The sequence below is a fragment of the Andrographis paniculata genome, unplaced genomic scaffold (genome assembly GCF_009805555.1).
Source record: "Andrographis paniculata isolate CXL003 unplaced genomic scaffold, ASM980555v1 Contig32END, whole genome shotgun sequence".
NCBI classification, from domain to species: Eukaryota; Viridiplantae; Streptophyta; class Magnoliopsida; order Lamiales; family Acanthaceae; genus Andrographis; species Andrographis paniculata.
This window is the reverse complement of record NW_026137565.1, coordinates 5,529,271-5,544,674: the sequence shown is the minus strand read 5'-3', so window position 1 is coordinate 5,544,674 and position 15,404 is coordinate 5,529,271. Positions and strand designations below refer to the sequence as shown.

At 40.1% G+C, this 15,404-nt stretch overlaps 4 protein-coding genes and 1 non-coding gene across 5 annotated transcripts; 3 read left to right on the top strand and 2 right to left on the bottom strand.

Moving 5' to 3' along the window:
* Nucleotides 1–317: 317 nt before the first annotated feature.
* LOC127247392 (uncharacterized) lies at nucleotides 318–3,907 on the top strand. The gene is made up of 5 exons (XM_051269220.1): nucleotides 318–2,156; nucleotides 2,250–3,064; nucleotides 3,143–3,184; nucleotides 3,277–3,370; nucleotides 3,456–3,907. The coding sequence occupies exons 1-2, from the start codon at nucleotides 318–320 to the stop codon at nucleotides 2,358–2,360; spliced, it is 1,950 nt and encodes a 649-aa protein (XP_051125177.1). The 3' UTR covers nucleotides 2,361–3,064; nucleotides 3,143–3,184; nucleotides 3,277–3,370; nucleotides 3,456–3,907.
* Nucleotides 2,544–4,437, top strand: LOC127247996 (peptidyl-prolyl cis-trans isomerase FKBP16-1, chloroplastic). Its single transcript, XM_051270118.1, has 8 exons — nucleotides 2,544–2,691; nucleotides 2,888–3,064; nucleotides 3,150–3,184; nucleotides 3,277–3,370; nucleotides 3,456–3,516; nucleotides 3,702–3,747; nucleotides 3,861–3,931; nucleotides 4,103–4,437. Exons 1-8 carry the CDS (start codon nucleotides 2,633–2,635, stop codon nucleotides 4,178–4,180), a joined length of 621 nt encoding a protein of 206 aa, XP_051126075.1. The 5' UTR covers nucleotides 2,544–2,632; the 3' UTR covers nucleotides 4,181–4,437.
* A 365-nt stretch (nucleotides 4,438–4,802) lies between these two features.
* Nucleotides 4,803–4,875, bottom strand: TRNAF-GAA (transfer RNA phenylalanine (anticodon GAA)). The gene has a single exon. It is a non-coding gene; the product is annotated as a tRNA-Phe (tRNA).
* Nucleotides 4,876–5,103: 228 nt separating this feature from the next.
* Nucleotides 5,104–14,479, bottom strand: LOC127247994 (kinesin-like protein KIN-14F). Its single transcript, XM_051270114.1, has 18 exons — nucleotides 13,894–14,479; nucleotides 13,361–13,573; nucleotides 11,879–12,042; nucleotides 11,641–11,784; nucleotides 10,635–10,991; nucleotides 10,304–10,372; nucleotides 9,959–10,180; nucleotides 9,282–9,363; nucleotides 9,037–9,132; nucleotides 8,752–8,931; nucleotides 8,408–8,514; nucleotides 7,862–8,040; nucleotides 7,601–7,765; nucleotides 7,226–7,479; nucleotides 6,926–7,089; nucleotides 6,672–6,848; nucleotides 5,786–6,474; nucleotides 5,104–5,690 (listed from the first exon to the last, which is right to left on the bottom strand). The coding sequence occupies exons 2-18, from the start codon at nucleotides 13,509–13,511 to the stop codon at nucleotides 5,549–5,551; spliced, it is 3,342 nt and encodes a 1,113-aa protein (XP_051126071.1). The 5' UTR covers nucleotides 13,512–13,573; nucleotides 13,894–14,479; the 3' UTR covers nucleotides 5,104–5,548.
* Nucleotides 12,398–12,916, top strand: LOC127247998 (histone H4). Its single transcript, XM_051270119.1, has one exon. The coding sequence runs from the start codon at nucleotides 12,480–12,482 to the stop codon at nucleotides 12,789–12,791; it is 312 nt and encodes a 103-aa protein (XP_051126076.1). The 5' UTR covers nucleotides 12,398–12,479; the 3' UTR covers nucleotides 12,792–12,916.
* Nucleotides 14,480–15,404: the final 925 nt, after the last annotated feature.

The following is a 15,404-nucleotide window of genomic DNA, read 5'->3' as shown; positions in this document are numbered from 1 at the left end:
AATGTATTTGTTATTTGAATCTGAAAGATTGTGACGAATGACGACTTCTCCATTGTATTGCACACCATCAGTTTGTTACTATTAATGGCGATGCTTTAATTTCAAAAAATTGGCGTGGAACTGAAACATGGAGGTTTGAATTGGATTAGATTCTTGATTCGACGTGGAAACGATGGATGGATGAATGAAATGAAGAAATTTTTTGAAAATGCCAAGAAACTGCCAAGAAGATGTTATTGAGAAACGTACGTATGTTCATTAATTTGGAAATCCATTGCGGATCTTCTTCAGCTCCGATCGTCGTCTTCTTGTTGTAAATGGGAACGGCACCCTGCGATTCCGGCGACGGAGAAAATTCCGGCGTCTGTTACCCGGCGTGGCAAGACATGTTCAGATCGGCCTCCGCCAGAAGACCCGACGCCGACGCCCCCAAATCACCTGATCGGAATCTTAAACAATCGCCGGCGCCGGCGGCGTCAAACAACACGTTCTTCGGCGACCCTCAGGCGAGGCTGGCTCTGTACATAGCCATGGCGCACGCCGGCCTCGCATTCGGAATCGCTGTCCTCTACGGAATCTGCAAACTCCTGGAGGATTTCCGGCGGCCGATATTGTGGGCGATGCTGTGCTCCATACCTCTCCGGGGGATTCAGGAGACTCTTGTCGGATTCTGGGCGGAGCCGCTGCAATCCGGCATCGCCGAGACGATCCTCGCCGTGCCTATGGCGGTGGTCAGAGTATTCATGGGAACGATCGCCGAGATTAAATACTTAGTTCTGAGAATCGCCCTGAGGAGGAAGAAAAGGGCGGCGCGGCCGCCATTGCGGCGGCGGCGGAGCGGCTTCTGCAAATTGCTCCGGTGGCTTCTGTCGTTCTGGCTGTTCGTAATGGCTTACGAACAGATCGGCGCCGTCGGGTCGATCTCAATTCTGGTATTAGGATTTGTGTTCAAGACCGCCGACGTCGAGTCCACCATGAGCAGAGTCACCAGCTTCAAGCGGCTTCCGGCGACGGCGAATTTCACCAGAGCAATTCTCGACCGGCTGAAGACCGTCGTTGCGCTCGGGCTGATCGTGGGGATGTTCGTGGGATCAGTGACGGGGACGATCTTCTTCTCGTACAAGATCGGGATGGAAGGCAAGAACGCAGTGTTTGCTTTAAAATCCCATGTTCAGGAGAGCAATTACGCAGAGAGATTGGGGATCAAGCAATGGATGGAGGAGAACGACGTCGCCGGAATGGTGGACACGTATTCGACAAAGCTGTACGAAGCCGTTTCCGATCAGATCGACAGCCTGGCGACGCAGTACAACGCGACGGAATTAGTCAACGGAATCAAGCAGTCGGTGCTGTCGCCGGCGGGGAACGTTTCGTCGGAGCGGCGGGGGGCGATGAGCCCGTCGCCGACGGCGGAGAGGCTGATGAGCTTGAAGAGGAGGGTGAGGGACGGCGAATGGCGGCAGATATACTCAGAGGTGGATTCGATCGTGAGGGAATTGGTGATCAGCCGGGAGGATTTGGTGGTGGCGGCGAAGGAGTACGCGTCACAGGGGATCAACGTCATGCACCGGGTGTTCGACAGCAGCAAGTCGGTGGTGGGCGGCGGCGCCAGGGTGGTGGCGCTGGTGGGGAGCTCCATACTCTCCGGCGCGGCGGAGATCTTCAACTTCGTGTCGCAGACGATGGTTTTCTTCTGGGTCCTCTACTACCTGATAACCTCCGAGTCCGGCGGGGTGGTCGAGCAGGTCATGCAGATGTTTCCGATCTCCAACTCCGCCAGGAGCCGCAGCGTGGAGGTTCTCGACAGGGCCATTTCCGGCGTGCTCCTGGCGACGGTGGAGATCGCTTTTTTCCAGGGGTGTATGACGTGGCTCCTTTTCCGGCTACTTTCCGTCCACTTCCTTTACGTCTGCAGCGCCCTCGCCTTCTTCGGCTCCCTGCAGCCACTTTTTCCGGCGTGGCTGTCGACGATCCTGGCGGCGGTGCAGCTGGTGGTGGAGGGGAGGTACGTGCTCGCCGTGGCCCTGGCGGCGGTCCATCTGATACTGATGGATTACGCCAACACCGAAATCCAGGAGGACATTCCCGGCTACAGTGCATATCTCACCGCCCTCAGCATCCTCGGCGGAATGACGCTATTCCCCTCCGCCCTCGAGGTACCAAAGTCTTCTCCAATGGCTGACTGCAGGAATAAAAATTTATTAATTAATTAAATTCGATTTAATTAATGTATGAAAATGGAAATGCAGGGAGCGATAATGGGACCAGTGATAACGACAGTGGTGACTGCGCTCAAGGGTCTGTACGTGGAGTTCGTCTTGGAAAGTGGCTCCAAGGACCACCAAACCTGTACAAATTAATCTATGTACAAACTAACTGTTTGATTGATTACCAAATTGGGCATGTACAGACAGATGGATGTGGATGTAAAATTGGGGATTTATGAGAAACCAGTAATTAATTAGCATAAAAAATCAAATACCGCCAATTCACTTCATCGTCGTCATCATCATCATCATCTTCTTCGTTGATATGAACCAGTGGCTGTAATTAGTTCCATCGGAAAAACAATCTAAGCCACCTGATCTGATCTAATCTATTGGTTTTCGTCTCCCCCAATAATTTGAATCTAATGGAATCTGCTGCTGCGTTTCAGATCCGTTTCCTGCAGTCGCCTCTTCTTCTCGCCAGGTGAGCTGCCATTGATTCTTATCCTGAACTGAAATGAAGTTTTGTAAGTGGAGGCTAATTTCTCAATACAAGTATTTCAAAATTTGATGAATGTTGAGTAATGCCAAAATCATGTGCAAGCCAAACTAGTCTTGTTTTTGGAAGCTGAGCATAAAGTACCAAATCCGGATCATGTTTTGAAGGCTGCCATTAACAGGAAACATGAGAAACTGAGTAAGGTTTCTGCAATAAAAGGCTTGGAAGATGAACATCCAAACAAGGTCCTAAGAAGGGAGGTTTTTGGGCTCATGGGATTCAGTATAATCCTTACAAATGTCTGCCCTGTTCTTGCCGCCTCGATGATGCCGGAAATGAAAGATCCGGATGTGCTGAGGTATGTGCTGTTTCCCCTCATTTTAAGACTACCTATCTGTGTTGGTTCTTACATACCATGGCTGTTCGATTTTTGAAGCTTCCAGGACATTCAAGCTTCCGAGTGGTGTACGAATACAAGGTTAAATTTTACCAACTATAGTGCTTGAAACACGCCCATCTTAGGCATGATGTTTATGTTAACTAACGGATCTCTAATCCATCCGTCTCAAGACATTGTCGATGGACAAGGGCAGGAGGCGCACGAAGGAGACACTGTAAGGTTTAACTATGTATGCAGGCGATCGAACGGATACTTTGTTCATAGGTAAATCTCTGAACATGTTGCACATAAAACATCGCGCCCACGACTTAACATTTTCTGAGGCTACTTCTTGCCCTGTTATATGTAGCACTATCAATCAGTTTAGCGGAGAGAGTTCACCTGTCACACTTCCTCTGGATGATCAACAGGTTCGTTTCGAGGTGAACTTTCATTCAATGTTCTTCCTAAATCGCACCAGGAATAAAACTGGCCTTAGATGCAACCCTCAAGCTGATTCTGTAAACAATCCATCCAGAGAATTATCTTACCAAAGGGAAAATAATTCATGTAATGTATTAAAACTTACACTGCCACTTTTCCGATGATACCATAGATGATCAAAGGTCTAAAGGAGGTTTTGATCGGCATGAAGGTTGGAGGTGGGCACAGAAACACTTTCGTGGAACCACCATAATTATTTACAGTTACACTAAAGAATGCAGCATACTTTGATGAAGAATATTCATACCTAAACTCTGGTTGAATGCTCCAGGAAAGCGAAGAGCGTTGATACCCCCTTCTGTAGGATATACAAGCGAAGCATTAGAGCCAATTCCTCAAGAGGTTCGTGCTATGCACAAATTAACCTTTGCTCATATCTTTTTGCGCAGAAATTTACATTCCAAGGCCTCTACATTTAAACGCATATGAACTTGCTCAGTGGCTGCACATCCTTGTTACTTGCTGCTATATATATAATATAGATGTATATTAATGTATATGTACCTTGCACAGTTCGGTCCTCGGCGCAGCCTCTTGTCTCATATGATGGAGCCTTTGATCTTTGAAGTTCAGCTCTTGAAAATTGTATAGAGCACTAATCTTTGTGCACTGTCCGAAGATTCAGATTGATTGTCTAAAGAAAAAGATGCTCCTTGTGCATATCCCCCTCCCCCTGTAGGAGAATTCATCAGAGCAATTTGCAGATATGTTTCTTGCTAATAGTTTCAAGAATGTAATATCAGTGATTATCTGAGAATAAATGAAGTAGCAAGATATCAATGTTTCGATGTGCATTGATGAAAACAGGGGAAAAGGACTTTGAGGACTTTCAACAAACATTTGATGCGCACTGTAACTCTCACCATCTCCTATACCTAAATCACTGCCTTTAAGCCTTCAAATCGAACAGATGAAGTATTTACAACTTATCGAGCATAAGAATTGCACGGAAGCTAAAGCAAACTAAGAACAATAAGTTCACATGCAAAATTCCATACCGTGACCAAAGGACTTTCAACAATGATTTGATATGCACTGTTGTAGCGCTCACCGTCTCCTCAACCTAAATTACTCCTTTTAGGCCTTCAAATCGAACCGATAAACTAATAAAAACTGTATCGAGCTAAAAAATTGCAACGAAGATGAAGCAAAGTCACAGTAAGTGCTGAATTGACATCCCATACCATGAACAAAAGAAAACGAAAAATGGGAATGCGGTGAGCGTGGATCGAACACGCGACCTTCAGATCTTCAGTCTGACGCTCTCCCAACTGAGCTATCCCCGCTGTTGACATCTATAGTTTATACTTAAATACATAAACCATTTAACAAGTCTCCTTTTTCCAAGACCCATTCCTGGAACTCAATGTGCTAAGTAGGGCAGTATTTAGGTGAAATTCAACAGCCAATATGGACAAGGATTTGATCAAAACTAGCATATGCATTCCAACAACATAGAATTAACAAAAACTGAAATATTTTAGTGTAAAATCAAGAATTCATAGATGAAGCCATCACATATCCATTACAATTCAAAATGTATTTCTTTCTAGCTAAACAACAATGCTATACACACAAATACTCCTTTCTCCATAAATAAATCACAAATAATCAGACAAGCAGAAGGTCAGAATAAAACGAAAAGAGTTGTCCTTTACTACCATATCTTGGTGACCCAATAATAAATTTCAGATAGGATTTATCATCTACAATAAAAACATATCTCGAGTTTGAATCCAGCAGCCATGAAGGGTGGTCTGCACAGCTTGCATTATAAACCAACAAAATAAATAAATCATGATGAATCATGCAGGCCACATCAATGAAACAAACAACTATGAAGTTGATGGTCAAATCACCAGCATTTATCTGTGCAAGCTGCAATACAAACCTGGAGTCAAGGAGCAATCAAGCCTTTGTACAAATAATTATCCTCATTTTCTTTATGTATGTATGTTTTCAAGTTATGAATTTCCCACGAGGCGTAGATCTACTCCTCCCAAAACCAGGCACGGATGGATATTGATACCCAGCTTCCCGTCCACTGGAAAGTTTGTTTTCCGGGCCCGATGATGGATGATCCTCAGTTTGAATTGCTTCTCTGTTCAGGAAGAATGACTTAAGTATCATGGGAAACAAGCAAAGTTCCATCAATATTAATATAGTGATTGTTGATAGAAAATGCTTTCGGCATACCTTGGTTCAACATTTTGGGAGTTTCTTGAGTAGGTTCTGTGAAGCTTTTTCGATCTAGTAGGACCACAGGCGGGTGGCCCAAAAGGTCCCTGATCGTTTTCAGGTTCCGAGGAATCAATCCTTTGAGTTACTGCATGCATTTTAACCGCACCTACATCAGGGTGCAGGGATTCAGGAGCACTGGATTTCTGAGCTTTACTGGATGGCTGTTGCTTGATCTTGACTTTATTATCTGGTTTAGCTTTTCTGGTGCCACCTTGTCGGTTGTTCAGTGCTTGCCTGAGTTGATCTTCATGTTCAGAATTTACTCTGCGTAGTGTGACCCTCTGGACGCCGTTCAAAGCATCTGGAGGAGGTGGCTCTTGTGAACCCTGATTGAGCCGTGTATTCACTGAAGGCAGTATAATTGAAGGCACATTGGGGACAGATCTAATAACTGAAAGACCAGATGGAAATGATACTTTTATGGTGGGTGGATTTTCAACTGTATCAGGTCTTATTCTAGGTCTGATGCCAGCACCTCTATCAGTGGATATTGATCTTCTAATTGGAGGAGATGGAGATCTTTGCTTTATAGAGCTTACAGATCTTTCTCCAGCTAGAAGAGGTACTTTTGTCCCGACATCCTTGTCAACAAATTTTGAGGGGAGCCGAGATCTTCTTTGCTTACCAGAGGAACAGCTTCTTACCTGGAATCAAGCAAGCAAGAGATGACATACTCATGGCTGACCAAGTAACAGGAAAGTGGCAAAAACTGATGGAGCAAGACAAGTAATTCATGCATATTCCTTGAGAATGAAATTTTCAATATTTATGCATCCGACTCAATAGCAGGATATAGCCAAAGTTCAAATCATGCCAGTGTTAGGTCCTGATGTGGAATTACCTCTGTAATTTGAGTATCATGTAGCTGACTGGTGGTGCTGCTGGAGCTGGGGTTCACGTTACCATTGCCGTTGAATTTTGAAACTCGAAGTGGTGATATTGCTCGAATATTCGTGCGACTTTTCATCAGCTCCAGTTCAGCTTCCTTTCTTTCCAATGCTAGCTTAAGGTTTGAGATCTTGATGGACAAGCAAAGATAGTAAGAATCTGAGCAAGCAAAGTCCAAGAGAGGTTAGAAGAGATTGGAGGGCAGACCTCTTCTTTAAATTCTCTAACTTCACTAACTTCTTTATTAGATTTTGCTGCCCCCAGGTCAATTGTAGCAACTCTCTCAGCAAATTTTAAAGTACTAATTGTCTCTCCTAGAGCATTGACCTCTGGGTTTATATGCACAAACATCAGCGTCTTAGCATGTCCTCCTGTAAAATATATTGATACACACAGTTGAAAAAGATTTTCATGAGTAAAATTGTATTCACTAATCTCATAAACCAGAAAATCCAGCAACTGCATCTAAAGCAATTCTATGGGGAAAAATAGCTTTCCATAAATTACCTAAAGAATCCTGCAACACTTGTGTTAGCTTGCTATTCCTGTAAGGCACATGAGAACTCTTCTGTGCTAGAGCAGCTATGACATCTCCCAGTGCAGACAGAGATCTGTTAATATGCTGAGCTTCTTTCAATCTCTCACCAACAGCTTCAGATTTATCCACCCTCTCACTCCCAGCTAGATCTACTAAGTGTAGACAACCTTTTAACAATGAGCCTGAGACTAACTCTTTTCCTCGAACATGAATTGTCAAAATACTGCAAAAAATGGTATCAATCATAACATTAATATGGATACATGAAAACTATTCATGTACCAATATAATTTAGAAAATTAGAAACACTAATAGTTTATGGGACAAAAGAGAAAAAGAATCACCTGTGAGATCGACTACTTCGCACATTTAAAGCTGTGGCACCAACAGCCCGATTTCTATGTCCAATCCTCATCAACTCAAGAACATCTTGAGTACATATGACAGGAATCAGACTTGCATCGGGAACATTAAGTCCATTGAGCTGAGAATTGTTTCTAATATCTAATGTATAGGTAATTAAGGGAATAAACAAATAATTCTAAGAGATGCATATCATAAACAAATGGCTTTTAGCATTTTTTAAAGCAAATGTTTAAGGATATCTTCTATTGCTGCCATCAGATACTAACAAATCTCTCACTTGTTCATTGTATATCTCAATCATTTGGACTCCAATCTCATATTGGGTTGTGTCCATTCTGGCCTCTGAAATGTGAAAAAGATCACGCAGAGCACGATAATTTACTCCCCAAGTTTCCTCCGTATTCAAATCCGGACCACTCTGTACAAAAATGTAAATTATACATTCATTACCTGTAAGCCTTCTTAAAAAACAGAAAATGAGATCATTTATGCATCATGAAGATTATTGCATAGCTTGTCTAATAGAGAATCCCGACCATTAAATAATTAGAATCAGCTTAGTGGAATCAATTCATGGGTAAATATAAACGATGAAATGTCAAATGAAGAGTTTCAGAACAATTTTATACTCTGCAGAATGCATTATCCAATAAACGATTGAAGAGAAAATAATTGAGATTCCAGGGGTGTGGGATGGTTCATGTTCCATAAATCCAAAAATATATAATGATAAGCATGACACAGAAAATATCTTTGGGGCTAGAATACTGTAATAGTTACATTACCATTGTGTATGTCTTCCCAGAGCCAGTCTGACCATACGCAAAAATACAAACATTATAGCCATCAAGAACAGATCTAACCAATGGTTGAGTATCTGCATATATATGTTCTGCAAACATAGAAAACCTATGAGAATAGAATATATATTTAAGAAATGAATGATACACTAACAAAGTGGAACTGCAAGCTTTCATAAGTAAATGCTTATTTTACGAATTAATGAATAGCATCAGAATGTGTTCACGCCTCCAATTTAAGCTATCATGCTTGCCTGATTTCCAAATAGATTTCAATATAATAACTGAATGCAATGCTAAGTCAAATAGAAGATGATAAGGAGACATACGTTGTGTTACATTTGTCCCAAAAACCTTATTAAATGAGAAAACCCTCCTTGCCTCTTTACCCTGCTTCAGGGGATTCACAATCATGATATTTCCATTTTCTCCAATATAATCAACTGTAGACTGTTCATTACATTGTTCTGAAAGAAATGGTCTAACTCGACAGTAAACTCTGATTGTGCCTGTGAAGAAAATCATCACATCATGTTACAACTCTAGATAAGTGATAGGTACATGCTTTGGGCTACAACACTTTTAGCTTCCAGTAAGAAAATTCAACGGATCACCTTTTAGGTCCTGAACTTGATTGTAAAGAAGACGGTTTTCCTCCAGAACTTTATGATATGATGAAGCAGCCACTTCTAGGCCTTTGACATTATTCCCTGTTAAAAGGAATTCCATATATTTTAAGACCAGGCAAAATGCTCTCATGAGAAGCATACCAATTTTAACCATGCAGACAGCTCGTAGAAAGCAAATGCATGAACCTAAAGAATAAAATGACATATGGAACTAAAGGTTAGAATCTTACCAAGGCACTGGAATTCATTCTCCCATCCTAGTGTTGCTCGACGAACTTCTTGTTTTGTTTCCCTAAAAAGAGCTTTTAAATCCTGAAATTTACTTCTTGTTAAGAGAACAATATAATTCTCCAGAATGTATATGCAAAAAGAGAATGAAAACATTGTGCAAAATGTACACCTAATAACATAAAATCAGCTGGTTTTGGCTCTAAGACCATGTTGAAATACATCTGAAATTTTAAAAGTTAGGGAGGTGTATCAATTGATATCTTCATACTGAGTCCAACAAATAACTTTCTTTTAGTTATAACTAATGGACAAAAAGATTTTCTGATGGAAAATATGTATGAAACGTTGTCCACCAAAACCCAAAAGCAACAGACGGTAGAAAAGCATTAACAACGAACTCATACAAAGCCTCATTTAATTATGCAGAACAATATTATGTGTAAAGATTCATTTTGATCCTGTTCTTCACACAGACGCCTCCACAAAAAGAATTAGTAGTAATACCATCTAATTCAAGGTATATATGATCTAGACCATTCATAATTTGTTTCCATCACAATTTGATTTCAACAGCAGGTTTTTGAAGACAGTAAGTCCTATACAGTGGAAGAATCAGAAATTCTAGTTGTCTCTTCTATTTATTCTTTTAGTCAAAGAAAAAAAGTAGAGCTAATACCTCTAACTGTTTTTGCTGACGATCAAGTAATTCCATACCACCTTGAAAGGAGCTTTGATGCCGTGTTTCATCACCTTTCCCACCACAAAAGCAGAAATAGGAAATATCCCGTGATACAAGGCCAGCCCTTTTGTTTAGGTACTTTGATATGGCTTCAAGAAACTCCAATTTCACGTGAGGGGCAGAGTCATTACTCAGAAGTTTCTTCAATAACATGCTAAGCTGCAGAAGAAAGGAACATGTGGAAATTCATTCTGCAGCTAATTGGGTAAGTAAGTTGTAATACAGAATGAATTAAAAAAGGCAACCATTCCATGCCCGCAAAAAGATGTTGTTGTAACTCACCTGATTTCCCTGAGACACCAGAGCTGCTGAGAAATCATTGAGAGCCTTCCTCAATACAACATCAATGACCTACACATGCATCCAATATTAGACTAAATGAAGTTGATAAAGGACTAGTTTCTACCAGTACTAGCAATAGAAAGTGAAATTAGATATTTAAACAGCTGCATAATGTAGGTAACTGGGAAGTTGTTTTAGTAATCTAATTTGTTTTATGTGTTCTTTAGAGTAAACTTTTGCATATCCTTCTCAAGAAAAAATGCTTTAGTTCCATCATAACACAGGACATAGCATACATACATTTCAACAGCTAGGGAACAATCTTACCTACCATTGGACTTAAAGGAAAGTCATCAAGTTCATTGGTTTCAGAGAGACAGGATTGAAGAAGGCCAAGACTAAAATGATCAAACATGAAGGTGAGCACATTGATTGCTTTGGAATCCTCATGTGAGTCTGTAGATAACTGGAGGAACTCCATCAGTTGATCATATTGTGATGAGTCAGAACCATCTATTGACTCATCCGCACTCTCTAGACTTAATGCAGAGGATGGTGACTCTTTCATAAAGGATGTAATTCTCACTGTTCCACCATATCTCCAGACACCAATGCCTCCTGATTGCTTCCATTCATAATATCCTTTTAAGCACAGAATGCATTCCACCACTTTGCCCGATGAGCCTCCCTAAAAATCAAATGATTCCGTAGTTTTGAGAAGTTTGAACAACCAGACACACCAAAATCATGCAAACAGTCCCATGATGAATCTTAACTGAATATTGATATTATATAACCAATACTATTGCAACTCAAGGGCAGAATACCATAAACAAAACAAAAAAATGTTATGAACATCATGGCCTTAAGCTTCCTCCCAAAATATTTAACTAGATGGAAACATAACAGCAAATACTGTAGATGATTCAATATAAGCAAGCAAACATGGAAACCACTTAAGAAATTAATATGTTGGGGGTCTCATCTATGGAAGTGTCTTTGTGTTACTACCTATCTATCTACCCAAAGTATAAACTGAACAGTTGTCCTGCATACATACTTTACGTAAGGTTACATAGCCCGAGAAAACATAACAAAATTTACAAAATCTATACATCAAACACCAATGAAATAGAACAACCACTCGTTTACTCACTCTGGAACTAAATCAAAAGACTAGTGTCAGCGTTGAACAAGAGCCAGCATTAGGAATTAATAAAAATAAATAATTCATATTCAGCGGGTAGTAAATTCTTGTGCACAATATAATTGAAATTTTTCACAGGCCACGTCGCCATTTGAGCACAAACTAGGAAAAACAAAAACGTGCTGCAAACCTTTTCAAGATCCGAGGCTTCAAACGTGAGCAGCTTCATTTTACCAACAGCAACAAGAAAATTCCTCATGTTCTCAAAATACTGAATAGCAGACTGAGCTGCTCCTTCTGCGGCCTGCACGTCCACCACTGGATTCTCCACTACCTATACGTCTCACAAGCAACACAAGACCAAAGGATCAGTAGTTTCCTCGCAATCAAACGCACTACATATATCATATATGGACGTTTCTCAGCACCTTGTGAACAGCGCCAGGATTGACTTTGTTGAGCACATTGCAAAGAATGAGTCCGTTGCGGAGCGCCAGACAGAATTCCTCCTCCGTCGGTTCTCTCGGCAGCACTTCCGACGCCCCCTGGTCCATCTGCCGCAGCCATTGCGCCGCCTGGTACCTCCTCGACGCTGTGTAAGCATGTAGTTAGTTAACAGCCGGTTCTCCCTATTTTCTTAATTAAATTAATTAAATAATAGTACAAATTTAATATAATAGTACAAAAAATTTATTGATTTAACACATTCTAATTTTGCCCCTCGCCTTGTCGTATTGGGCGGTAAACTGAAATTTTGCCAATAGAAAATATCCGCGCCATATCCTACAACGCCTCCACCTACCGTCGATTTGATGCTTATCAACGCTCCAGAATCACTCATCATATAATAACTCGGATCACGAACGACAGCCGTTGATTGTCTACATCAATCGGACGGCTTAGAAGCATCCCCATCCCTCAACTCCCACTATAAAACCTGCCCTCATAACTATCAAATCCTTCAACGCTCAACAGAAATAACACCTAACAGAAAAGGATTAGCGGCGTTTCTTCTGAGAGAGCAGCAAAATGTCAGGAAGAGGAAAGGGAGGAAAAGGTTTAGGAAAGGGTGGAGCTAAGCGTCATCGGAAGGTGCTGAGGGATAACATCCAGGGCATTACAAAGCCTGCAATTCGGAGATTGGCTCGCCGTGGCGGTGTGAAGCGAATCAGCGGCCTGATCTATGAGGAGACTCGTGGCGTGCTGAAGATCTTCTTGGAGAACGTCATCCGTGACGCCGTCACCTACACCGAGCACGCTCGCCGTAAGACAGTGACCGCCATGGATGTTGTCTACGCACTCAAGAGGCAAGGCCGTACGCTATATGGATTTGGGGGCTAGGGTTTTGGTTTGTGATTTGGAATGGTTGAAATTACTGTAGATTTTTTCTAATTAGATGCACTAAACGTGGAGTGGTTTGATTTTATCACCGAATTAATGTTTGAATGGAATGCATCTTCTCTATCCTTCTCATATAGAAGTTGATACTCTTGAATTTGTATTGGGAATTTTAATTAAACTGGTTGATTATGCTCGGCGTGAAGTATAAGCATGTTGGTGGCCAATATGATTCGAGGCATGTTTGTTTAATTGTTAGTTAGGGTAAAGCAGAAAGGGTAAATTCACCATTGTTATGACGGGGCTAATGTCATGAGTTGTCTGGCTACTGTTTTTTGTTTTAGTTTTAGTTTATGGGTATTCTTGTTCTTGTGTTACAACAGGAAAATACTATATGAAAATTGGGAATCTGATGTAGCTACAATCAACTAATCCTTTTGACTTCTATGAACTATATCCTGCTTTTGTTCTTATTTGAATTGATGGATTTGTCTGTCTTTTGTTTTTATGAAGTTTGTCGATTAAATACAATATTTGAATATAGAGATTGGATTTATAAGGTATGAGCGTACCTGATTCCTCAGCTTTCCTCTGAGCCAATTCATGGTCATTGATTATTTCCTCTGCCCCTGGAGCATTACCGTTGTTGTAGATCAAGCTTTTTAGGCCTCTCAAGTTCTTACTGGGAGAATTGAATATGGAACTGTAGCTCTCTAGCGGCATTGTTGTAAATTGCTTGATGTTCTTTATGCTTAGCCTGACTGCTCAAATTTCATAAGCATAACCTGTGTTGCAAAAATCGTAAGTGATGTCAGAAGAATCACGAGGAACAACTCTGTGGCGTTATACACTTATACTAGGATCAAGTTGTGTATTAATCCTGAGAAACTGCTAACATCAATGGAAGAATTAAATATATTTGGACTTGCTTAATAACAGCACAGGCACTTCGAAAGGAGACTGCGAACAGTTCCACTGAATTCATATCAGTTTCTCTTAAAATTTGATAATCGGAATGAAATTATCATGAACTCCAACAGATAAATCTAAAATTTGAATCCAACGTGCAGAAGAACAAAAACATATAAGAAATAAAAAAACTTACACGAAGATTATTGCATCACAAACAAGCTGTCGATCTCAGGAATTCAGCGATCGGCAATGTCGAGGACAACTAAAAGAGAAGATAAAGCAGAAGCATCAGACGACAGGCATCCAATAAAAAAATCTCTCAATCCATCCTCCAGCAACGGATCTCCGCTGTACATGCGAGCTTCTCGTGAGTTGGAGAGAGCACCAGAAATTGAAAAATCTGAATCGGTTCAATTAATGCAGATACGGAGAAGAAATAAAAGAAAAGGCAGTGAAGATGAAGAAGAAGAAGAAGAAGAATAAGAGCATTTGCATTTACAGAGAGAAAAGGGCGGAAAAGGGGGCCCTACCCGTCTACCCGTTGTCTGTGCTTTTTCCGGGTCGGGTTGGACCCACACCGTTTACATTTATTTGAGAAAGGGAACACCAACGGTGGAGATTCGGTATCATTATCCACGTGTCAAGCGATGAGGGCATATGGGTGGGACCCTTTCGAACGTTGGACTGGGCGCCAAGATCTGTAATTAACATTTGAGATGGGTAGATGCTCTTTTTACTTAATGACCGTTTTAACAACAATAATTATTGCTATATTAATATTAGAGCACTACTGCTAAATTAAATACACTGAACTTATTTAGATTAATTAATGAATAAATAAATTGTGGCAATGAATCATGATGCTGGTTCATGTTCATGTACGTTTTAAGCTTTTTTGTTAAGCATCATTAGGCGCAACCCTTGAATGTATTGTAAAATAATTAAAAAAATAAAAATAAAAATAAAAATAAAATGCTTTGTCCCCACTTAATTTGCTTTTTCAAACAATTTTTTTAAGGGCATAGATCTGATGTTAATATGTTATTTATATTTTATCTATTCATTAATTAAAGTTTAGAATTTAAAATAATTAAGAAAAGACTATGTTTGCTATGTTTTCCAAATAAATATAACCCTTTTTTCCTCTTAAAAAACACAGAATATAGAAATTACATCAATTTTGATATTTTGAAACTAAATAATAATAATAACAAAAGTGCCTATCTGTAACGTTTTTTTGGCACATTATCAATATAAAATGTAATTATTTACTTAAACTGGAATATTAATTACTATATATATACATTTAATTTAATGTGATCTGATCATTATTACTGCTGTTGTTACTGAATTTAAATAAATATTGATGATTGGTTGATTGATTGTACGAATTAAATTAAAATACATGCATATTCCTGTTTAGGCTAAATACATTGTTAAATAATTTATTTTTTTTTACAGTTTATATCAGTTTATTTACCTCGATGCATCCATCATACTACACAACTTCAATTCAAATTTGTATGAGTAATTATTAAACAAATTATTTATGGAAAATGTGACAGTATTTTTCAGACACGAGCTGACAAAGAGGTGCAGAATATTTTATAGCACGTATTTATTGCTGTTCCCAACGCATAATAATAATAATAATAATAATAATAATAATAATAATTCACTGCATATTGGAAATTAAAATTAAAT